General features: G+C 47.9%; 1 protein-coding gene across 3 annotated transcripts in view; it reads left to right on the top strand.

Moving 5' to 3' along the window:
- CEP192 (centrosomal protein 192) overlaps positions 1-25,588 on the top strand; it is a 1,292,743-nt gene that overhangs the window by 1,194,473 nt on the left and 72,682 nt on the right. For 2 of the 3 annotated variants that reach the window (XM_029590939.1, XM_029590938.1), the window contains one exon: positions 12,843-12,958. In XM_029590939.1, the coding sequence (XP_029446799.1) occupies positions 12,843-12,958 (116 nt within the window). Of the gene's footprint in view, positions 1-12,842; positions 12,963-25,588 lie in introns of those variants that run through there. The other variant, XM_029590940.1, reaches the window with a different exon arrangement.

The following is a 25,588-nucleotide window of genomic DNA, read 5'->3' as shown; positions in this document are numbered from 1 at the left end:
GTGTTAATTTTTGAAATTCTATCTTTTTTTTCAATAAGGTTTTGTGATTGGAATAAACCAGTGTGTGAGGAGTGTTTCTTGTGTCCCTAGAATCTGGAGTGATACGGTAATTCTCTCACCCCCACAGAGAATTCTATCGGCGCCATACTGAGTTTTGTAGGGGCTCAGCAGCACCCAAAATTGTGCCCCTTTTCAAGGGGAATGCCAAAAAAGGGGTTTACAAATATGAAAATCCCTCTTTCTCATTCCCCGTCCCCCCCCCCCCCCCCCCTTACCAGCAGTGGCTCCAGGCTGTTTGCCTTTTGTCCCTCCTTCGTAAGATTGTCTGCATGTGCCTTTACTCTGTTTCCTGCGCTCTGTAGCACTTCCGCGGGGGGAGGGGGGGGGAATGAGGAGGAGGAGGCAGGATCTGAAACCTCTACGGTGGGCATTGGCTCCGTTTTCAGGCGGGGAATGGACGGTGAACTTTTTTAAAATTTTAATGCCTGATTTGGCCCATCCCCCGCCCGAAAAGGTAGCCGGTTTCGGTGAAACTGAGGTTTGTTTGGTTTTTTTTTAATGCACTTGCGTTCCTGAAGACTTGATCTTTCCTTTAGGAGGAATTTATACATTCATATGATCACTCATAGGTAGATCTAAGTGGTGTTGAAGGATGTGATGAACTGAAGAATTTTTTGATTTTCATCCAGAGTCCTTTAGTATCTAAAAATTAAGAAGCAGTACCTCTTCCTGGATTTATATTAGGAAGAATTACAGTGTTTGTCGCTGGACATTCTTTATTTTATTTTTCACACCGGCTCCAATTTCGGGCGGGGGATGGGCCAAATCAGGCATTAAAATTTTTAAAAAGTTCACCGTCCATGCCACGCCCGAAAACTGAGCCGGTTTGTGGTAAAACTGAGGTGTTTTGTTTTTCTTTTTGTTTGTTTTTTGAATGCCCGGTTTGATTGGCCGTCCCTCGCCTGAAAACGGAGCCGGTTTGAGGAGGAGGCAGGATCTGACCTCTACGGCAGGCATCGGCTCCGTTTTCAGGCGGGGGACTGGGCGCGCAGCGCGGCGTACCAAATCGGGCATTAAAATTAAAAAAAAAAAAGCTCACCGGCAGACAACTGTGAGCTTTTTTTAAAAATTTTAATGCCCGATTTGGTAGGCCGCACTTCGCGACCATCCCCCACCTGAAAACGGAGCCGGTTTATGGCAAAACTGAGGGGGGTTTTTTAATGCCCGGTTTGATTGGCCATCCCTCGCCTGAAAATGGAGCCGGTTTGAGGAGGAGGCAGGATCTGACCTCTACAGCAGGCATCGGCTCCATTTTTGGGCAGGGGAATGGGCACGCAGTGCAGCCTACCAAATCGGGCATTACAATTAAAAAAAAAAAAAAAAAAAAAGCTCACAGTTGTCCACCGGTGAGCTTTTTTTTTTTTTTTTTAAATTGTAATGCCCGATTTGGTAAGCAGCGCTTCGCGACCGTCCCCCGCCTGAAAACTGAGCCGGTTTGTGGCGAAACATGAGTCAACAACAAACCTTTCCGTTGGAAAAAAATCAGTAGAACTAGGGGTCATGATTTGAAACTCCAGGGAGGAAGGCTCAGAACCAATGTCAGGAAGTATTTCTTCACGGAGAGGGTGGTGGATGCCTGGAATGCCCTTCTGGAGGAAGTGGTGAAGACTAAAACTGTGAAGGAATTCAAAGGGGCATGGGATAAGCACTGTGAATCCATAAATCTAGAGGATGGGAATGAAGAGAAGAGCCATGGGGGTGGTTTGCTGGAATGGATGCTACTACCTGGTGATTACTACCCTTACTCAATAAGCCTTCACACGGTTAATGCAACTCCAACATTGCTCTCTGCTACAATGGCAAGGGAAAATGTGGAAAAGAGGATTTACATTTAAACATCATCCAACAAACAAGGACTGAGCTACAAAGTCTGGGCAAACAAGTGTGGGGGTAGCTTGCTTATTGCGGCGGTTACTACCCTAAACCAATTAAGCCTGATACTTCACTTTGAATGCATAATGAGCATTGCTCTCTGCTTCAACAACAGGGAGAAATGTGGAAAAGAGGATTTACATTTAAACATCATCCAACAAGGCATTGATCTGTACAATCTGGGTAAACAAGCATAGGGGTAACTTGCTTGAGGCGGTTACTACCCTTAAACATTAAGCCTTATGCTCACCTTTGATGCAACTCCAACATTACTTTCTGCAACAATGGCAGGGGGTGGCAGGAAATTTGAATCAAACAGTTACCAACAAGGGCCCTGAACTTGGTGGACGGTGAAACAGATAAGTATGGGGAAATAAGTGTGGGAGCTTGCTAGGCAAACTGGATGGGCCGATGGGTCTTTTTCTGCCGTCGTTTTTATGTAGAGCATAAGAGATGAAGGTTCATTCAAAGGTGAGGGTCCTAGATTTCGGGAAAATTAATGTTGTTAAAATGGGGGAATACCTCAAGGACTCTTAGCTGATTGGGAAAATCTAAGGGAAGTAGAAGAGCTGTAGACAAAACTTAAGAGATGTTATAAGGATAACTAACCTTTTATTAGGGAAGTAAATAAAGGAAAGAGGCAAATGAGGTTAGCATTCTTAAACTACAAAAGATCACAGAAAGTGGAAGACAAACAATATCTGGAAAAGCTAAGAGAAGCTGGGAAAGTGGTCAGGAATGCAAAAATTGAAATGGAAGAAAAAATAGCAAGTACCATAAAATGAGACCCGATTTTTTTTTAATTTATTTATTTATTTTAGATATGTTAGTGATTAAAGATAGTACAAAAGTGGCATCATGAGACTGTGAGGAGAAGGGGAGGAATTTATAAAGGCTGATTAATAAAAAGCAAAACTGCTTAATAAATATTTCCATTCACTGTGGAAAGGCCTGGAGCAGGAACATAATAAAACAATTACATATAAGATTAGTAGTGAAGTAAAACTTAAATCGATTTTCAGAAGTGTTTGTGAGGCGCTAACTAAACTTAAAGTAGATAAGGTGATGGGACCAAATGGGAGAAGTCCTGGCAGCTCCACTGACTGACACCTCTTTGCTTCTTTAGAGTCTATAGTAGTTCCAGAGGACTAGAAAGGGGCAGATATGGTTCATAATCATAAAAGTGAAAGTAAGGAGGAGGCTGGGGACTATAAACCAGTTAGTCTTACTTCTGTGTGAGCAAATTAATGGAATTTCTGCTTAAAACAACAAGTATAGTTTCTGGAAGCCAATGGATTGCATGATCTCAGGTAGCATGGTTTTACTAGAGGTAAATCTTGTCAGACAAATCTGATCAATTTGATTGAGTGACCAAAGAGTTGGATCAAGGGACAGCACTAGACATAGTGTACTTGGATTTCAGTAAGGCCTTTGACACAGTTCCACACAGAAGACTTATAAATAGATTGAGCGCTCTTGGTATAGAGCCTAGAGTTACTGGGTTACAAACTGGCTGCATGGGAGGCAACAGGATAGTGATAAATGGAATTTACTCTGAGGAAGGGGGGATATTAATAGTGGTGTGCCTCAGGAATCAGTCCTGGGACTAGTTCTTTTCAACATTTTTGTGAGTGACATGACGGAAGGATTGTTGGGAAAGGTTTGCCTTTTTCCCAGTGATGATGAAATATACAACAGAGTAGACAGCCAGATAGGTGTGGGAAACATGAGGGATCTAGTGAAGCTTAAGGAATGGTATAGAGATGAGACAGCTAAACAAAAAAAAAAAAAAAAAGGAAGAGTAATGCATTTAGGCTGAAGAAAAACCAAGGGAGAGATACAATATTAGAGGTAAAATTCTTCTGAGCATAAAAGAAGACCGGGCTCTGGGGTGGTTGTATCTGATGATCTAAAGGTGGCCAAATAGGTGTTCAGAGCAATGGCAAAGACTAGAAAGATGCTTGGCTGCACAGGGAGAGGAATGGGCAGCAGAAAAAAGGTGATATTGCCCCTATATAGGTCCCTGTTGAGACTTAATTTGGAATATTGTGCACAATTCTGAAGATTGCATCTTCAAAAGGAAATAAACTGGTTGGAGTGGGGTCAGAGAGTGGATAGTAAAATGATCAGTGGTCTTCGTTCTAAAGCATATGGTGATAACCTTAAAGATCTAAACATGCATACCCTAGAGATGGGGGGGGGGGGCGCGGGGATAAGAACATAGGATACTGGGTTAGACCAATAGGTCCATCAAGCCCAGCATCCTGTTTCCAACAGTGGCCAATCCAGGCTTATAAGTACCTGGAAAGTATCCAAAAGCTAAGTATATCCCTTGCTACTGAAGCTAGTAATAGCAGTGGCTATTTTCTAAGTCAGCTCGATTAATAGCAGGTAATGGACTTCTCTTCTAAGAACTTATCCAAACCTTTTTTAAACCCAGCTACACTACACTAGCCACATCCCCTGGCAACAAATTCCAGAGGTTGTGTGTGGAGTGAAAAAGAACTTTGATTAGTTTTAAATGTGCTACATGCTAACTTCATGGAGTGCCCCCTAGACCTCCTATTATCCGAAAGAGTAAATAACCAATTCACATTTAGCCATTCTAGTCCTCTCATGATTTTAAACACCCTTATCATATCCCCCTCCCCCCCCCCCCCCCCCCCCCCCCCCCCCCCAGCCATCTTTTCTCCAAGCTTGAACAGTCCTAACCTCTTTAGTCTTTCCTCATTGGGGAGCTGTTCCATCCCCTTTATCATTTTGGTCGCCCTTCTCTGTACCTTCTCCATCTCAACTATATCTTTTTTGAGATGCGGCGACCAGAATTGTACACAGTATTCAAGGTGCAGTCTCACCATGGAGTGATATAGAGGCATTATGACATTTTCCGTTTTATTCACCATTCCCTTCCTAATAATTCCTAACATTCTGTTTGCTTTTTTGACTGCCGCAGCACACTGAGCAGATGATTTCAATGTATTATCCACTATGATGCCTAGATCTCTTTCCTGGGGGAAGCTCCTAATATGGAACCTAACATCGTGTAACTATAGCACGGGTTATTTTTCCCTATATGCATCACCTTGCACTTATCCACATTAAATTTCATCTGCCATTTGGATACCAATTTTATTTTCCTGTCGTGTAGCAGATGGACTCAAGACAAGTGGGTATTGTGTGCTCGTGCTAGCAGTTGGAGACGGATCTGATGTCAGCACGGGTACATATACCCCCACAGGAAGTAAAGCAATTCAGTAATTTCCGTCTCCAAAGCAGTTTGGAGCTACCTCACGCTCGCTGAGCGTGTTTCCAAATTCTAAACTTCTACAAAAAAAAAAAGAATTTTCTCAACTTGCTGCAGACAAGCCCCGCACTCCTGCGGGATACCATTCGGTTCCTCCCCCAGTTGAGTTTCCCGAGCTGACTTCCGTGGTCCATCAGAGGTGAGAGCCTCGGTCCGGTGGCCGGGTCGCGGCAGGGACCTAGCCCCCGAGCGAGAAGGGCTCGGGCACGGCATAGAGGCAGCCTCGGTCCCGGCGTAGACTTGGCCCCTGAGCGAGAAGGGCTCGGGCGCGGCCTAGAGGCAGCGGGTGCACTTCCTAGAGCGGCGGTGAAGGTACTTCCCCTCTCCCCCCGCAGCCAGAGACCGCCCGGGTTCCAGCCGGGAAGCACCGAAGACAAGGTAGGGTGCACATCTTACTGTGGTCTCCGAGGAAGTGTGGACTAGCTGGGCCTGCTTGCGAGGCAGCACGCCGAAGAAATGGCAATGTTTCTTGGTATTCGCATACTGCGATAAGCGCCCCTTGCTCCTGTTGCCGTGCGCCTTTCTCATAGGCGCACATTGCTTAGGCGCATATTGCTTAGGCGCACGTTTCTAAGACGCCCGCTCATAGGCGCATGTTTCTAAGACGCCCGCTCATAGGCGCACGTTTCTAAGACGCCCGCTCATAGGCGCACGTTTATAAGACGCCCGCTCATAGGTGCACGTTTATAAGACACCCGCTCAGGGGCGCACATTGCTTAGACGCCCGTACATAGGCGCACATTGCTTAGGCGCACGTTTCTAAGACGCCCGCTCATAGGCGCACGTTTATAAGACGCCCGCTCATAGGCGCACATTTCTAAGACGCCCGCGCATAGGCGCATGTTTATAAGACGCCCGCACATAGGCGCACATTTCTAAGACGCCCGCTCATAGGTGCACGTTTCTAAGACGCCCGCTTATAGGCGCATAGTCCGGTTGGGTGGTAATAACGGCAGACATGGAGCAGCAGGCATCCATGGAGCCAGCTCCTCCGGGCTCGGACATGCGAACTCTAAGTCTCTGCTCGGCATGTAACCTCAGAGACACCCAGAGCGAGGACTCCCTATGTGCCCAATGTGAGGAGGCCATGGGAGCACCGGGCCAGAGCAGGTCCCAGCCCGGCGGTTCCTCGGGGAACACTCCAGACTTGGCAAGCAGCGGCGAGCAACCAGGGACGTCGAAAGGCCTGGTGCCCCTATGTCCAGATCTGGCCACCTTTTCTTGGGTGGAGTTCTTCCAGGGACTTCACACCTTTGTTCAGATGCAGTCTGCCCCTCCAGTGGGTCCTTCCGTTCCGGTGGACCCGGGCCCTGGACCCTCGAAACCTCGGCTCCGCCACTCCCTGCCCGGCAGCCCCGGCCTTGGGGATCCAGCTTGTTCCGGGGAGGGGGAAGAATTCCCCGAGGAGGGTGAACTTCCCTCGGGGACGGCTCCATATCGGACCATGAGACGCTTCTTTCAAAAGGAAGATCTTCCAGGCTTGGTGTCACAATGCCTTTCAGAGCTGGCCATTCTGGCCCAAAGCGCCCAGGGGGACCCGAAGATTAACCCTCTCCTGGAGGGTCTGCGCCAGACGGCCCACCATTTTCCTCTCTTACAGGCAGCACAGCAGCTGATTGAATTAGAGTGGAAACCGCCGGAGGCCTCATTCCAAGGGGTTCGGGCCCTGTCGGGCATATACCCTCTGGACCCGACATCTAAGGAGCTTCTGGCGTGTCCCAAAGTAGACGCCATCGTTAGCACCATTGTGAAGCGCACCACCATTCCGGTTGAGGGGGGAGCGGCCCTCAAGGATGCCCATGACCGACGCATGGACACCATTTTGAAGCAGGCTTTTGAGGTGGCAGCTATGTCCTTGCGAATTGCGACTTGCTGCACCGTGGTTACACGTTCCTGTTTGTCACAGGCCCGAACTAACACCCCTGGGGAAGACATGGAGTCCGCTCTCGCATATCTCACTGACGCAGCCTCCGACCTCGTCCGTACGGCTGCCAAAGGAGTGTCCTCCTCGGTGGCGGCCCGGAGGCAGCTATGGCTACGCAATTGGGCGGCCGTCACTTCCTCCAAGTCCCGCCTCACGAGAATGCCCTTTAAGGGTTCCCTACTGTTCGGCAGCAACCTCGAACAATTGGCTAGGACTTGGGGTACCTCTCCATTACCCAGTCTCCCAGAAGACAGGTCTAGGAGGAGCCAGCACACCTTTTCAAGGCCACCTAGAGGTGGCAGCTCTCAGCGCTTCCACCCTTACAGGACCCGCTACTAAGCACCCCGTCCTCCGGCCAGGAATCAGCCCTTTCGGGCTAAGCACAAGAGGAAACCCGGCCTGGGTTCTGGCCCCGGCCGGACGCCGCAATGACAATCAGCCGACCCATCCGGGGGTAGCGGCCATAGGGGGCAGGCTAACCCTCTTCTACCACAGGTGGGTCGAGATCACCTCGGATCAATGGGTCCTTACCATCATCCGAGAAGGATATTACCTAGATTTTCTTCGGCTTCCGCCAGCCAAGTTTGTGGAATCTCCCTGCTCACCTCTCAAGCAGACGGCATTGGAAGAGACCTTACGGAGGCTCCTGGCCCTAAGAGCCATAGTCCCAGTCCCTGCAGGGGAAACAAGTTCTGGGCATTACTCCATTTATTTCATAGTGCCCAAGAAAGGGGGCACTTTCCGGCCAGTCCTGGACCTGAAGTCCGTCAACCGACACCTCCGGGTCCCCAGCTTTCGCATGGAAACTCTGCGATCCGTCAAGAATGCAGTACGACCAGGGGAGTTTCTCACCTCCCTGGATCTGTCGGAAGCCTATCTACATATCCCGATTCATCAGGACCACCAGCGCTATTTACGCTTCAAAGTCCTCAATCAGCACTTCCAGTTCCGAGCCCTACCCTTCGGGTTGGCCACTGCGCCACGGATCTTTACCAAGGTAATCGTAGTAGTGGCAGCAGCTCTCAGGAAGGAAGGAATTCTCGTCCATCCCTATCTGGACGATTGGCTAATCAGAGCAAAGTCGCAGGAGGAGAGCCGCCGGGCAACCGGCAGGGTTATAGCCCTCCTGGAAAGCCTGGGTTGGGTAGTCAACTTAAGCAAGAGTTCCCTACAGCCGTCGCAGTCGCTGGAATATCTCGGAGCCCTATTCGATACCCAGGCGGACATGGTCAGCTTGACCTCCAAGAGGATATCAAAGCTTCAGAACTGTCTGCAGGTCCTGCTGCGCACCTTCCGGCCCACAACTCGGGATTACCTGCAAGTCCTCAGCCTCATGGCATCCACTCTGGAAGTGGTCCCATGGGCGCGGGCTCATATGAGACCTTTGCAACACGCCCTCCTATCCCGGTGGAGCCCACGATTGCAGAACTACACCGTACACCTCCGTCTACCAGCCAGAGTACGGATTCAGCTACGATGGTGGTTGCAGCCCGGCCACTTGAGCCGGGGCTCGAGAATGTCCTCCCCAACCTGGACCCTGCTCACCACAGATGCCAGTCTGAACGGCTGGGGAGCACACTGCGAAGAGCTCACCGCCCAGGGGCGGTGGAGCAGAATAGAGTCGGGGTGGAACATCAACCGACTGGAAGCAAGGGCAGTCAGGCTCGCATGCCTGCACTTTTCTCACAGACTCCGCAACAGAGCGGTCAGAGTGATGTCGGACAACGCCACCACGGTGGCATACATCAACCAACAGGGCGGAACCAGGAGTCAACAGGTATCCCTGGAGATCACTCCACTGATGATTTGGGCAGAAGCAAATCTCCAAGATATCTCCGCTGTCCACATCGCAGGGATGGACAACGCCAAGGCAGACTTCCTCAGCAGAGAAAGCCTGAACCTGGGAGAATGGCAGCTGTCGCCCAAGGCTTTCCAGTTGATCGTAGACCAATGGGGGACGCCGGGCATGGACCTACTAGCGGACCGGTCCAACGCCCAAGTTCCCAGATATTTGAGTCGCCGGCGGGATCCTCTATCCCAGGGGATCGACACCCTGGTACAACCATGGCCTCAAGGGATTCTGCTATATGCCTTTCCTCCGTGGCCCCTGCTGGGCGCCATTCTACACAAGATTCAGCGACACAGAGGCCTAGTTCTTCTAGTGGCCCCGGATTGGCCAAGAAGACCCTGGTATGCAGACATGAGAAGACTGCTGGCAGGGAACACATTAGGGATGTGCAGACCAAAGGTTTATGTTCATAAGTCCATAAGTCGGGGTCAATTTCGGTCAATATGGACATATGGAGAATTCCATAAGTTGAGTCTGTCCATACGTGCACCGATTCCCTAAATAAAAATTTAAACCCCTCACCCTCCTTAATCCCCCCCCCCAAGACTTACCAAAACTCCCTGATGGTCTAGCGGGGAGTCAGGACGCCATTTCTGTACTCCTTTGCGAGGAGCACGTGACGTCGGCGTCACGTCGGAGTGACGCGGACGTCACGTGATTCCCCGCGCGTTCGCTCCGGGACCCTCGTTGGACCCAAAAGGAACTTTTGGCCAGCTTGGGGGGGCCTCCTGACCCGTCCGGTGTAGCCCTTACAACGGTTTACAAGATTCAAACAGATTAATGGTAGTTTAACATTTGCTAATCGTTGAAATAACAGGAGGGTTCACGGGAGGGGGAAAGAAGGAAAGGAGGGATAAAATGGGGGTTAAATTGACAGTTTTGTGTTTGGAGGGTAATATTTTGTATCATTTGCAAATTTGATTACCTCACTCTTCGAATTTCTTTTCAGATCATTTATAAATATATTGAAAAGCACGGGTCCCAGTACAGATCCCTGAGGCACTCCACTGCCCACTCCCCTCTACTGAGAAAATTGCCCATTTAGTCCTACTCTGTTACCTGTCTTTTAACCAGTTTTTAATCCACAAAAGGACATCACCACCTAGCCCATGACTTTTTACTTTTCCTAGAAGCCTCTCATGAGGTTCTTTGTCAAATGCCTTCTGAAAATCCAAATACACTACATTACTGGTTCACATTTATCTACATGTTTATTAACCCCTTCAAAAAATGAAGCAGATTTGTGAGGCAAGACTTGCCCTGGGTAAAGCCATGCTGACTTTGTTCCATTAAACCAAGTCTTTCTATATTTTCTGTGATTTTGATCTTTAGAACACTTTCCATGATTTTTCCTAGCACTGGAGTCAGACTATCTGGTCTGTAGTTTCCTGGATCACCTCTGGAGCCCTTTTTAAATATTGGGGTTACATTAGCCACCCTCCAGTCTTCATGTACAATGGATGATTTTAATGATAGGTTACAAATTTTTACTAAGAAATCTGAAATTTCATTTTTTAGTTCCTTCAGAATCCTGGGGTGTATTCCATCCGGTCCTGGTGATTTACTACTCTTCAGTTTGTCAATCAGGCCTAACACATCTTCTAGGTTTACTGTGATTTGGTTCAGTCCATCTGAATCATTACCCATGAAATCCTCCAGAACTGGTATCTCCCCAACATCCTCTTCAGTAAACACCGAAGCAAAGAAATCGTTAATCTTTCTGCGATGGCCATATATTCTCTTTATCCCCTTGATCATCCAATGGTCCAACCAACTCCTTCGCAGACTTTCTGCTTCGGATATATTTTAAAAAGTTTTTACTGTGAGTTTTTGTCTCTACTGCCAACTTCTTTTCAAATTTTCTTAGCCTGTCTTAACACAATGTCTTACATTTAACTTGCCAGCACTTATGTTTATTCTATTTTCTTCTGTTGGATCCTTCTTCCAATTTCTGAATAGAGATCTTTTGACTAAAATAGCCACTTTCACCTCACCTTTTAACCATGCTGGTAATCGTTTTGCCTTCCTTCCACCTTTCTTAATGTGTGGAATACATCTGGACTGTGCTTCTAGGATGGTATTTTTTTAACAATGTCCTCTCCTCTTGCACACTTTTTACCTTAGTAGCTGCTCCTTTCATTTTTTTCCTATTTTTCTCATTTTATCTAAGTTTCCTTTTTGAAATTTTAGCACTAGAGCCATGGATTTGCTTACTGTGCCCCTTCTAGGCATTAATTCAAATTTGATCATATTATGATCACTATTGCCAAGCGGCCCCACCACTGTTACCTCTCTCACCAAATCCTGTGCTCCCCTGAGAATTAGATCTAAAATTGCTCCCTCTCTCATCTGTTCCTGAACCAATTTATTCTATCCAGGAACTTTATCTCTCTTAACATGTTCCGATGTTACATTTACCCAGTCAAAATTAGGGTAATTGAAATCTCCCATTATTATTGCACTACAATTTGGTTAGCTTTCCTAATTTCTCTTAGTATTTCACTGTCCGTCTCACCATCTTTGCCAGATGGTTGGTAGCATACTCCTATCACTATTCTCTTTCCCAACACACAAGGGATTTCTACCCATAAAGATTTGATTGTGCATTTAGTCTCATGTTGAACTCTATGCCATCCCAGACATAAAGCGCCACCCTGCCTCCCAGATGCTCCTCTCTGTCATTGCAATATTATTTGTACCCTGGTATAGCACAGTCCTATTGGTTATCCTCCTACTACCATGTCTCTGAGATGCCAATTAAGTCCATGTCATCATTCACTGCTATACATTCTAATTTTCCTCTCTTATTTCTTAGACCTCTGGTATTATCATACAAACATTTCAAAGTGTGTGTTTTGTTTGTCTTTTTTATTCTGCTTTTTAATTGATAGGGATAAATTCGAATCTTTTAGCTCAGGGGGATTTTTAATTACAGGCACTTGGAAAACCTTTCTTATTATTGGAACCTCACTATTGGGAGGCCCTAATTCTAATACATCATTAGTATCCTTTGAAGATACTTCCTTCCAAACCATGCACTGCTGAGCAACTGTCTGCTTTCCCCTTTGTTATAGTTTAAAAGTTGCTCTGTCTCCTTTTTAAAGGGTAGTGACAGCAGCCTGGTTCCACCCTGGTTAAGGTGGAGACCATCCCTTCGGAAAAGACTTCTCCTTCCCCAAAAGATTCTCCAGTTCCTTACATTTAAATATCTCAAAGTTTTCTATGCACAGGAGACTATCTTCTTTCAATGGGAAGGAAGCTCTAGGACAGTGGTTCCCAAACCTGTCTTGGAGGACCCACAGCCAGTCAGGTTTTCAGAATATCCAGAATGGCTATGTGTGAGATAAATGTGCATGCAATAGGTAGTGCAGGCAAATCTCCTATATGCATATTCATTGTGGATATCCTGAAAACCTGACTGGCTGGGGGTCCTCCTTGACAGGTTTGGGAACCACTGCTCTAGAAAAAGTGGTCATGGGATGAGAGTGAAAGGGGGTAGACTCAGGAGTATTTTTAGGAAATATTTCTTTGTAAAGAAGATATTGGATGCATGGAATGGCCTCCTAGTGGATGTGGTAGAGGCAAAAACGGTATCTGAATTCAAGAAAGCATGAGATAAATACAGGGGATCTCTGAGGGAATGATGGGAATTGTAAGGGCTAAATAAGTTGGACAGATGGGCAGACTATATGTGCCATATGGTCTTTTTCTGCTGCTGTGTTTCTATGTTTTTGGTCTCCAGTAGTTTATGGTTTGCTGGGTTTTGTTTGGTTTGGTTTGGTTTTGAAATGGAAATTTACTGCTTGTATTCTAACTTTAATATTTGCCAATAGGGAATTGGAGAAATAAATGGACTTGGAAGAGTTTCTGCTGAATCTCTTAGGAAAACAGAAGTTCCTGTTAAGCCTAGAAGAAGATCTGGCTCAGAGGCTTCAGCTCTAAAACTTGGGTAAGTTGTAATTCTATTAAAATATATATCTTAATGCTGAAACAGGAAAACTACCTACAATGTCAAGAAATCTAAAGAGGGGATAGATATCAACTGCGAGTCCAATACTGAGTAAGCTGATTAGTGGTCAAGATATCTGGCTAAAATTAGCCAGATCATTTACCGTGTATATTCAGTGAGATAAATGTCCTGCTGAATCTACTTGCCTAAAGCTATCCAGTCTTCTTAAGCCAGATAACTTTCTACTTAACCGGGTATCTTCAAAAGAGATTCAATTAAATAGCTCTGTATAAACCAACAAAAAAAGAAAAAATGTCAACTGGCCTGCAGCCAGATCTCTCTTAAAATTTCCTAGAAGGTCTTGTTGTGCCGTGTTCCCCCATGAACCCTCTAAAATTAGAAATCGTGTCTGATTCACAGATCACCCAACCCTCCAGTCCCAGTGTGCTCAATATATTTAAAGTAAGACTCCACCACCCACCTGCACTACCAGTCCTTGAAGAACTCCTAACCCCCCTCAATAACACTCAACAGTCTACCAGGATCCTAACACTTAGTTCCCACAGTGCTCTTTTGCTGCTACTATGAGAAGTAGCACTGGAAGCGTAAACTGCATTCAGTTTTCACCTCCAGTGCTTGCTACTCACAGAAGCAACAAAGGAGCACCAAGAGCAGTAAGTGTTATGCTCTTGGTATGGGGTTAAACATTATGGGGGTGATTGGGAGGAGTCCAAGGATAGGTGAGGGTCCTTCAGGGATTGGCACTACAGGTGTGTAGGAGAGTCTGGGGAGTGGTGGTTTCACTTTAAATTTGAGACAGTGGGAACAGTTGAGGGGGGGGGGTGATCTGCAAATGGGGTATGATTTCTAATTTTGGAGGGATTTGGGGGCTGGAGAGTGTGGAAATTTTAAAAGAGAGATCGGGCTTATATACCTGTTGACCTTTTTTTTTTTTTTCTATACAGTACTATTTAATTGGATATTTTTTGAAGATATTCAGTTAAGCAGGAGGTTTTCTAGGCACACAAGGCTGGATAACTGCAAGTCTAAAATTATCCAGCTAATTTAGCCAGATATAACTGAAATTTGGCTTGCTTAGTTGAAAACTTTATTTCTCCCCGATACACCCATGAAATCTTTTTTTTTTTTTATCCAGCTAGATATATATTTATATAAGCCACATAATTAATTATCCAACTAAAATCTAGCCAGATAAGTGGCTGAATATGGCAAAAGATGCCATTGAGACAGATAAGTTTATCTATTTTAAATGGCTTTTGAATATTGACCTTTTTTTAAAAAAAGGTGATATAAAAAACATCTGAATATAATGAAAAGGAATATTCCAAAAAAAGTCAATAAACATGCTTGATAGGATATCCCATTTATATATAATTTACCACCAGCACAGGATACACTTGTTATACCTATAAGTAATCATTTAGCCATAAATGTTATTTATTAAAGCTCAAAACAAATGCTGGAATAAAGTGATACAGTCCCAAATTTTAAATGAGTGTATAAATCCAAAATTTCTTTTATTCAAAGGATGGCAACTCCATTGTGTATATTGAACACAATCTTTCATGCACACGGGGTCCCCCGACACGGACCCGTGTTTCGCCAACGGCTGCGTCGGGAGGGATGCCCAAGATTTTTGTTACAGGAATTCTAAAAGTAATTATAGAGGACTGTATTAGAACACATGGTAACGGTACAGAATAAATACAATTAAACTAAGCACGCATGAGTTTTACCTTAGACGGAGTTCATAAATTCCGGGCATGGAGCGCGCTTAAGCATGGAGTAGAACAAACTTAAAAGCTGTCAAAACTCGCGCCAACCAGATTTCACAGACCAATCAGAATAGAGGAACAAACAGCCAATCACAGGTAAGAAGGTAACAGCTGTATCCTATCAGAATCAGGTAAAATGGAACCATTCAATTTCTTTGTTGAGGCCCTTCGGTATAACACAATCATTTTACCAACAGATTAAAGGGACTGCAATGGGTGCCACGATGGCACCCAGTTTAGCATGCCTATATGTAGCCCAATTCGAAGAGTCATATGTATATCCTTCCAGTTGGTGGAAATTTGTACACTTATGGTATCGTTACATTGACGACATTTTGTTAATTTGGTTAGGGACAGAAATTCAATTTTATTTATTTTTTGATTGGCTTAACCAGTGTAACCCACATTTGCAGTTTAGTTTTTGTCTACATAATTCAGAGAGAGCTTTTTTGGATTTACTAATTTCTAATACAGGTTCAGGTTTTTCCACCACCCTTTATCGTAAAGAGACTGACCGTAACACGATATTGAAGTTTGACAGCTGTCACCCTAAAAACCTTAAGAAGAATATCCCCACTGGACAATTCTTGAGGCTGCGTAGGCTATGTTCTTCCACGTCTGACTACGTAGAAAAAGCTAAGGAGATGCTCTCCCGGTTTAAACTGAGAGGGTACCCTTATAAAGTCTTGAGGTCTGCTTTTAAGAGAGCCCTATATGTTAATCGGGACTGGTTATTTCTCCCTTCACGAAGAGATGATAACACTTCTTTGAACTGTATTTTGCCCTTTTCACCATCTAGCCATGCGATATCCAATATCCTTCGGAGACATTGGTCTTCTTTATCTCTTTCAAACATGTTTCATAGCTCTTTGAGATTCACGTACCGTAGAGGGAGAAACCTCCGGGATATCCTGACAAACTCGGATTTTTCATCAAATCGTTTTAGTGGCACACAGATGGGAACACATAAACCATGTGGAAACTGCTCAGTGTGTAAACATACAACTGCACTTTCTCAATTCATTGAGAAAGAGCTACGCTCTACGTCATGACTCTGATTGTGCTTCTGAAGGCGTTGTCTATATTATACGCTGCCCCTGTGACAAACTATACGTGGGCAAAACTAAGAGACAGATACGCACCCGTATTATAGAACACAGGTCTAATATAAAACATTCTCGCAGTTTGGCTCCTCTTGTTGACCATTGGGCATTACAGTCACATACAGTATCTGACTTATTCTTTTTTGTTTTAGAGCTTGTTTCCCCCTCATTGCGAGGTGGTGATTTTGACACCTTACTGATACGCTGTGAACAAAGATGGATACATCGTTTAGATTGTGTTATACCGAAGGGCCTCAACAAAGAAATTGAATGGTTCCATTTTACCTGATTCTGATAGGATACAGCTGTTACCTTCTTACCTGTGATTGGCTGTTTGTTCCTCTATTCTGATTGGTCTGTGAAATCTGGTTGGCGCGAGTTTTGACAGCTTTTAAGTTTGTTCTACTCCATGCTTAAGCGCGCTCCATGCCCGGAATTTATGAACTCCGTCTAAGGTAAAACTCATGCGTGCTTAGTTTAATTGTATTTATTCTGTACCAGCTACTGCTGTGCGGAAAAAAGACAACTGAAGAGGGACCCCTGCTGGCTGCAGGTTTAGTGCCATGCTGGGCATGCCCAGTAGGGGCCAGTCAAAGTTCTAGAAACTTTGACAAAAGTGTTCTGTGATTGGGCTGCATCCTGTGATGTCACCCATATGTGAGGACTACCATCCTGCTTGTCCTGTGAGAAAGTCTGTTATGTGATCTGTTTCCATTCCCTAATTGGGTATAGTTCAGTTTGTAACAAGAAATATCTATGTGGACTAACATCCTGCTGTCCTGTGAGAACACCTGTTACAGGTAAGCAACATTTGCTATACTAGTGACAATCCAGAAAAATATGGTCCCACCTAGACCCACAAAAATTCTTATGTAACCCTCAAACACATCCGTTACTTACATATGACACAGTACTGCCTGTCTGAAAAAACAACCATCCAGAACAAAAATTCTAACACTCAGTCCTCTATATCACTCCCAAAGGGTCATCCGAAAACAGAGGCAGCAAAGCTAGTAAAGGACACAGCAGTAAGGATGGGCCTTGGTGGAACATTATTCCTCCAGCAGATGGTTTACATGCCATTGCTCTTCTCTTTCCCTGGCAGCAACTTTACACTTATAGTCTGTCACAGATGAAGTTGGGCAAGGGGAAGAGTAAGGCTGTAATGGGAATAGGACTTGGGCAGACAGCACATCTGTTGCGGATCACAGCAGCAAAGAGGAGGCTTGATGGAACATCTCTTTCTATAGCAAATGGTCAGCACGATACCCAACAGTGGCTGCTGTTTTGGCATCTACTTTACCAGCTTTTGGAGTCCATTTGTAGTTTATATTTGCCCAGTTAAATCCAAATCCAAAAGATAAACAAGAATCAAAAAAGGTCTCTCGTAAGATAACCATCCATGTCCCATGAAAGGCAGTTTTTCTGTCCCTGTTCTTTAATATTTTGGGTAATATATTAACTATTAATAGACCTCTGAAGAAGGGGACAATGAAACAACCACTGCTGAATATTGTTAGATTTGGTTTCTGTGTTTAGGATTTTATAATTTAATGGTTTAGTACGTTTTGATTTTTCATTAAGTTCTGTGAGCAATTAATAAAGGACTGTTTTACAAGTATATGATTATGTGGATAGAAACTATATCTTGTGAGAGTTGTAGGATACCTCATTTACAAAATCCAAGTTTAATTGATATCTATCCTCTTTTCAATTCCATAGATCTTAATGTAGTACAGGCTGTTTAGTCCATGAACACACTTACCATTTAAACCATTGTGCGTATATTGCTGGCCGCATATTGGATATCATTGAGCGTATACTACTTCCGCATATTATTAAGCGCCTGGTGTATTAAGCGCCTGTTGTGTTAAGCGTATGTTGCTGCCGCATATTATTAAGCGCCTGTGATTTTGAGCGCCTTTTGTGTTAAGCGTATGTTGCTGCCGCATATTATTAAGCGCCTGTGATTTTGAGCGCCTTTTGTGTTAAGCGTATGTTGCTGCCGCATATTATTAAGCGCCTGTTGTTTTGAGCACCTGTTGTATTCAGCGTACATTGCTGCCGCATATTATTGTGCGCCTGTTCTATTCAGCGTACATTGCTGCCGCATATTATTAAGCGCCTGTTCTATTGAACACATATTGCTGCCGCATATCATTAAGCGCATATATTTCAATGGAACAGAACGCCTCAGCGTCTTCAGCGGGGGCGCCTCCTGCCTCCGGCATTAAAGCCCTCGGCCTCTGCTCCACATGCCAGCTTAGAGCCACGCACAGTGAAGAGCCAGACTCCCCTTGTGCCCAGTGTGAGGAGGCCGTGGGACCCTCGGGCCAGGACCAGTCGCAGCCACGGTTTGCTGACAGTTCCCCGGATTTAGCGGGCAGTCTCGACCAAACTGGAATCCCTGGGGACCTAGTACCCCGGCGATTAGAGACCGCCTCCATTTCCTGGGTGGATCTCTTTAAGGGAATTCATGCTTTTGTCCAGATGCAAACAGCTTCCCGTCCGGGTCCTGCTGTTCCTGCTGTTGCGGCTGCGATTGCGGCTCCAGTGGATCCTGTTCCTGGACCTTCATGCCCTTATCATGGACAGGATCTCCCGCCTCCAGACAGTCCGGTGCAGACGGACCCTGATGTTTCACCGGACGAGTCCGAACCCCCGGACGAAGGGGAACTTCCCTCAGGGATTGAGCCATACAGAACCATGAGGCGGTTCTTCCCTAAAGAGGATCTCTCCGACCTGGTATCTCATTGCCTGGCGGAGTTGGATATTACAGGTCCCAGCGCTACAGTACCCTCTATGCAGAACCCCCTGCTGGAAGGTCTTCGTCCTACAGCCCGCCATTTTCCATTCTTGCAAGCCGCACAACAACTGATAGATTTAGAATGGCTGCTCCAGCAGCCTCATTCAAAGGGGGTCGGGCCCTGACAAGTATGTACCCCCTGGCACCGGCTATTCAGGAACTGCTGGCGTGCCCTCAGGTGGACGCCTTGATTAGCGCTGTGGTTAAGCGCACTACCATTCCAGTTGAAGGGGGGCGGCCCTCAAGGAGCCTCATGACCGGCGATTGGACGCCATTCTGAAACAGACCTTTGAGGTGGCAGCTCTATCTTTGCGGATCGCAACCTGCTACACAGTGGTGACGCGTTCTGTTTGTCACAGGTCAGGAACAATGCTCCAGCAGCAGACATGGAGTCAGCTCTCTCGTTCCTCACGGATGCTGCTTCTGACCTAGTCCGGACAACAGCTAAGGGGATCTCATCCTCCGTAGCCGCCAGGAGGCAGCTTTGGATCCGGAATTGGTCAGCCGATGCTCCTTCAAAGACACGCCTCACCAGAATGCCCTTTAAGGGCTCTTTCCTGTTTGGCAGCGACCTTGATAGACTAGCCAGCACATGGGGCGCCTCTCCAATACCTCGACTGCCGGAAGATCGGTTCAGAAGGAACCAGCGTGCCTTTCCAAGGCCCTCCAGGGGTAGAAGCTCCCAGCGCTTCACTCCCTATAGGAGCCGCTACCAGGCACCTCGTCCTCAGGCCAGGAGTCAGTCCTTTCGGACCAAGCAGCGCAAGAGGGGAGCCGGCCCGGGTTCCGGTCCCGGCCGCGCCTCCCAATGTGAATCCGCCGATTCATCTGGGGGACGGACCCCAGATGGGTCGAGATTACGTCGGACCAGTGGGTCCTCGCCATCATCCGAGAGGGGTATTATCTGGACTTTCATCATCTCCCTCCGGACAAGTTTGTGGAATCTTCATGTCCCATACACAAGAAAGCGGCATTGGAAGCTACCCTGGCGAGGCTCCTGTCCTTGAAAGCCATCATCCCAGTACCTGCATGGGAAGTGAATTCTGGACACTATTCTATTTATTTCATGGTACCCAAGAAAGGGGGGCACCTTTCGGCCCGTACTGGACCTCAAGTCAGTCAATCGATACTTAAGGGTCCCGAGGTTTCGCATGGAAACTCTGCGCTCAGTCAAGACCGCAGTACAGCCAGGAGAATTCCTCACGGCCTTAGACTTGTCAGAAGCCTACCTGCATATCCCGATCCATCAGGATCATCAGCGCTACCTCCGCTTCAAGGTTCTGGGATGCCACTTCCAATTCCGGGCTCTGCCCTTCGGGTTAGCCACGTCACCGCGGACCTTCACCAAGGTGGTCGTAGTGGTAGCAGCGGCACTCAGACGGGAAGGAATCCTTGTCCATCCCTACCTAGACGATTGGCTGATCAGGGCGAAATCACGAGAGGAGAGCCATCGGGCAACCGACAGAGTGATCGCCCTTCTGGAAAGCTTGGGCTGGGTAGTCAACCTCAGCAAGAGTTGCCTACAGCCTTCCCAGTCACTGGAATACCTGGGAGTCCAGTTCGACACCCAGGCAGACAGCCAGTCTCACTACCAAGAGAAGGTTAAAACTTCAGACGCGTCTCCGGTACTTGATGGGAGCCAGTCCGCCCATAGCTTGGGATTATGGAAGTGGTACCCTGGGCAAGGGGCCATATGAGATCTCTACAACGCTCCCTGCTCTCTCGATGGAGCCCCCGCTTCCGGAATTACTCCATGCATCTAACTCTACCAGCCAGAGTACGGACTCAGCTATGGTGGTGGTTGCAGCCCAACCACATGAGCAGGGGGTCGAAGATGTCCTCCCCCACGTGGACTCTGCTCACCACGGATGCCAGCCTGAGCGGCTGAGGAGCACACTGCGAAGAACTCACCGCACAAGGGCGGTGGAACAGAGAAGAGTCAGCGTGGAACATCAACCGCCTAGAGGCCCGGGCAGTCCGATTGGCATGCCTACGATTTGCTCACAGACTGAAGAACAGAGCAGTCAGAGTGATGTCCGACAACGCCACCACGGTGGCATACATCAACCGTCAGGGCGGAACCAGAAGCCAACAGGTATCTCTGGAGATAGCCCCGCTGATGGCTTGGGCAGAGGCGAATCTCCAGGACATCTCCGCCGTCCACATTGCCGGAAAGGACAACACCGCGGCAGACTTCCTCAGCAGAGAAAGCCTAGATCCGGGAGAGTGGCAGCTGTCACCCACAGCCTTCCAGATGATTGTAGATCACTGGGGAATTCCCGACATGGACTTACTAGCGGACAAGTCCAATGCTCAAGTACCCAGATACTTCAGCCACAAGCGCGATCCGTTCTCACACGGAATCGACGCCCTGGTTCAGCCATGGCCTCCAGGGACTCTGCTATATGCCTTTCCTCCGTGGCCTCTGCTGGGCGCCATCATCCACAAGATTCAGAAACACCGGGGCCTAGTTCTTCTAGTGGCACCAGACTGGCCAAGAAGACCCTGGTACGCGGACATGAGAAGACTACTGGCAGGGGAGCCCCTTCCCCTGCCTCCTCTCTGGGACCTTCTACGTCAAGGTCCCATCCTCCACGAGGATCCAGCTCAATTCTCTCTTACGGTCTGGCCATTGAGAGGGCTAGACTGAAGAAAAGAGGCTCCTCGGAGCCCGTGATAGATACACTCCTCCGAGCTCGCAAGTTTTCCACATCCCTCACCTACGTAAGGATCTGGAGAGTATTTGAAGTATGGTGCGACACTCATGGCACCAACCCACATGCGACCACAATTCCGATTGTTTTAGATTTCCTGCAGGATGGGCTTCAGAAGGGTCTCTCCCTAAGCTCCTTCAAGGTTCAGGTGGCTGCGCTGTCTTGCTACAGTCCCAGGAGGGACGGCAAGACTATTGCCAAGCACCCAGATGTTTCTCGCTTCCTGAAAGGATTCAAGCACATTCGTCCGCCACTGAAGTGGCCAGTGCCTCTGTGGAACCTCAACCTTGTTTTGAATTTCCTCGCGGGATCCACCTTCAGACCCCTTCGGGGCTTGTCTCTCCGTTCTCTAACTTTGAAGGTGGTATTCTTGCTGGCAGTGTGTTCAGCACGCCGCATCTCGGAGCTACAAGCACTGTCCTGCCGTGATCCCTTTCTCAGGATCACCCCGGAGGCTATCCATCTTCGCACGGTTCCCTCCTTTCTACCTAAAGTGGTTTCACAGTTTCATCTTAACCAAACCATATCCTTGCCAACCCCAGCGGGTTTGAAGAAATCAGAAGAAGGGCATTTGCCTTGCCATCTCGACATCGGCAGATTACTCCCGGATACCTGGAAATGACAGAAGCAGTACGAAAGACGGGCCATCTGTTCGTCCTGCACAGCAGGAAAAGAGAAGGTGAAGCGGCCTCTCGGCCCACCATCACCCGCTGGATTAAAGAAATTATCAGAGCAGCTTACGTAGAGGCCAGGAAGTCTCCGCCTCTACAGGTCAAGGCTCATTCTACCAGAGCACAAGCGGCATCCTGGGCAGAATCCAGGATGCTGTTGCCTGTAGAAATATTCAAAGCAGCGACGTGGTCCTCCCTCCATACCTTCTCCAGGTTCTACCGTCTGGATGTCCAGGCCAGGGAGGACACGGCATTTGCGAGGGCAGTCCTACACGGTCCTCAGGCAACCTCCCGCCCAGGCTGGGAGTAAAGCTTTTGTACATCCCATTCGTTCTGAGTCCATCTGGCTACACGCCAGGAAATGTTGAGATTACTTACCTGATAATCTCCTTTTCCTTAGTGTAGACAGATGGACTCAGCATCCCGCCCAGCTGCCTGTGTACATGGGTTTCACCGATTCAAGGTAAGCCATGTCATCTGTTTACATGAGAGCGTCCCCTTTGCCAGGTGTCGATGCCTTCTGGTTGGGAATGCTGGCGGTCTCCAGCTACTATCAATCGGTCAGGGGAATCCTGTTTCACTATTTCACTGAGCGTCAGTACACACACATCCATAACAGCTTTTGCAAGGAAGATTACTGAGTTGCTACGCTTCCTGTGGGGGTATATATACCCGTGCTGAAGTTAGATCCGTCTCCAACTGCTAGCACGAGCATACTATACCCATTCGTTCTGAGTCCATCTGTCTACACTAAGGAAAAGGAGATTATCAGGTAAGTAATCTCAACATTGTCCATCATCACCCACGGTTACCACCTAAATTTCCTTACTGTGCCCCCATACTTCCTGCCCGCCCTGGCATGGAGCCTGAGCGATCACACAGCACTCCTCGAGTCAGAACTCTCTGCCCTACTGCAAGCCAAAGCTGTAGAACCGTTTCTCAAGGCTCAGCCGGAAGGGCGTTCTACTCTCGCTATTTTCTTATCCCAGAAAAGACCGGCGGCCTCCATCCTATCCTCGATCTTCGGGCCTTAAACAGGTTCCTCCACAATGAGCGGTTCAGCATGGTGTCCTTGGGCACAGTGCTCCCGCTTCTACAACAAGGGTATTGGCTCTGCTCTCTGGATCTACAAGACGCTTACGCCCATATGTGATCTTTCCTCTCCATTGCAAATATCTGTGATTTGTAGTGGGACACCAGCACTTCCAGTACAGAGTACTGCCATTCGGCCTTGGCTCGGTGCCCCGAGTATTCACCAAGTGCCTGGGAATCATAGAAGCACAGTTGCGCCGCAGGGGCGTCCATGTTGTCCCATATCTGGATGATTGGCTCCTCAAAAGCCCGTCCAGAGAAGGAGACCTCTACTCCCTCTACCTGACCATACGACTTTTCCAGTCACTATGTTTTCTGGTAAATTACCTGAAATCCCACTTGACTCCGTCTCACCAACTTTCCTTCATCGTGGCCAAGGTGTTCCTCCCCAGCGAACGCACAACCACACTATCCAACTTGGCCAGCTCCATCCACCGCCAGCGGACAGCCTCAGCTAGCCTGCTCCTCACATTGTTAGGTCATTTGGCATCAACAGTCCACGTCACCCCAATGGCCCACCTAGCCATGAGGGTCATGCAATGGACCCTGAGGTCTCAGTAGAATCAAGCCACTCAAACTCTCAGTGGTTGTCCAAATAACCGACCAGCTTCAACTATCCCTCGCTTGGTGGACGCACGAATCCAACTTGTGCAGGGGGCTTCCCTTCCAACCACTGGCTGCTCAGGTGATCTGACTATGGTCGCCTCCAGCCTAGGCTGGGGAGCTTATGTCAACGACCTACAAATGCAAGGGGTGTGGTCCAGGGCCGATGCAGCCTGCCAGATCAATTTCCTGGAACTCTGCGCAATGCGGTATGCCTCTTCGCATTTCAGGACTGCCTGTCCAACAAGATCATGGTATCACATGGACAACCAGGTAGCCATGTGATACCTGAACAAGCAGGGGGGCACGGGCTCTTACCTTCTCTGCCAAGAGGCGGCGCAGATTTGGGACTGGACCCTGTCGCTTTCCATGCTACTGCAAGCCACGTACCTGGTGGGCACAAAGAATGTGATGGCAGACCACCTCAACCAGACTTTTCAGCCCCACAAGTGGTCCCTAGATCCCTCATTCATGAACAGGATCTTCCATTGGTGGGATCAGCCGGACATCGATCTCTTTGCATCCTACCACAACCACAAAGTGGACAGATTCTGCTCCCTACACAAGGACCAAAAGGACACCAGCTGTGGATGCCTTTTCCCACTCCTGGAGTGCGGGCCTGCTATATGCGTACCCTCCGATTCCGCTCATAAGCAAGACTCTCGTGAAGCTACAACAGGACCAAAGATCAATGATACTCATAGCCCCATACTGGACGCATCAAGTCTGGTTTCCCATGCTCCACGACCTCTCTGTCCAGGAGCCCATTCACCTGGGCACGGCGGACAACCTAATCACACAGGATCAGGGCAAATTGTGCCATCCGAACCTACAGTCCCTGTCCCTGACAGCCTGGAAGTTGAAAGGTTAGTTCTACGATCCCTTTACCTTTCTACTAATGTCTCACAGGTCCCAGTAGCTTCTCAAAAGCCTTCTACGTGGAAGTCTTATCGGTCAAAGTGGAGGAGATTCTCCTCGTGGTGCACACAAGAAGGTCTTGATCCCTTCTCTTGCCCGACACTGAGGCTCCTGGACTACCTCTGGCACCTCTCGGTGTCTGGTCTGCAAACTACTTCCATCCAGGTGCACCTGAGTGCCATTGCAGCTTACCATCGAGGGGTAGGGGGATGCCCCAGTAACAACGCAACCCCTGGTACGGCGCTTCATGAGAGGCTTACTACAGCTAAAGCCTCCACTACATCCCTCTGTTGTGGCCTGGGACCTCAATGTTGTGCTGGCATGGCTCATGTGGCCTCTCTTCGAACCCCTCAAGCACCTCACCTGGATGGTCCCCTTCCTGGTAGCGATTACATCTGCTCGAAGAGTCAGTGAGATGCAGGCCCTGGTGACCTATCCGCCATGACATGGTGGTACTGCTCACTCTCATCCTAAGTTCCTGCCGAAAGTGGTGACTGACTTCCACCTGAATCAGTCCATTGTACTTCCCACCTTTTTCCCAAGACCACACTCTCATCCCAGTGAGCGTGCTCTGAATTCCTTGGACTGTAAGCATGCACTCGCTTTTTATTTAAACTGCACCGTAGCCCACAAGCAGTCCGCCCAACTCTTTGTCTCCTTTGATAAGAATAGACTTGGTTGCTGTGGGCAAGCAGACTCTGTCTAACTGGTTGGCGGACTGTATTGCTTTCTGCTACCAGCAAGCAGGCCTTCCACTCGAGGGCCAAGTAAAAGCGCACTCAGTAAGGGTCATGGCGACGTCAGTAGCACACTTCCAATCAGTTCCTATTGCCGACATCTGCAGGGCCACGACGTGGAGCTCCCTCCACACCTTCACAGCCCATTACTGTCTGGACAAGGATGGTCTACAAGACAGCGTCTTAGGCC

Source organism: Rhinatrema bivittatum, chromosome 2 (genome assembly GCF_901001135.1).
Source record: "Rhinatrema bivittatum chromosome 2, aRhiBiv1.1, whole genome shotgun sequence".
NCBI lineage: Eukaryota > Metazoa > Chordata > Amphibia > Gymnophiona > Rhinatrematidae > Rhinatrema > Rhinatrema bivittatum.
Note: the sequence above shows the minus strand (reverse complement) of the source record. Positions and strands in the feature narration are given on the sequence as shown.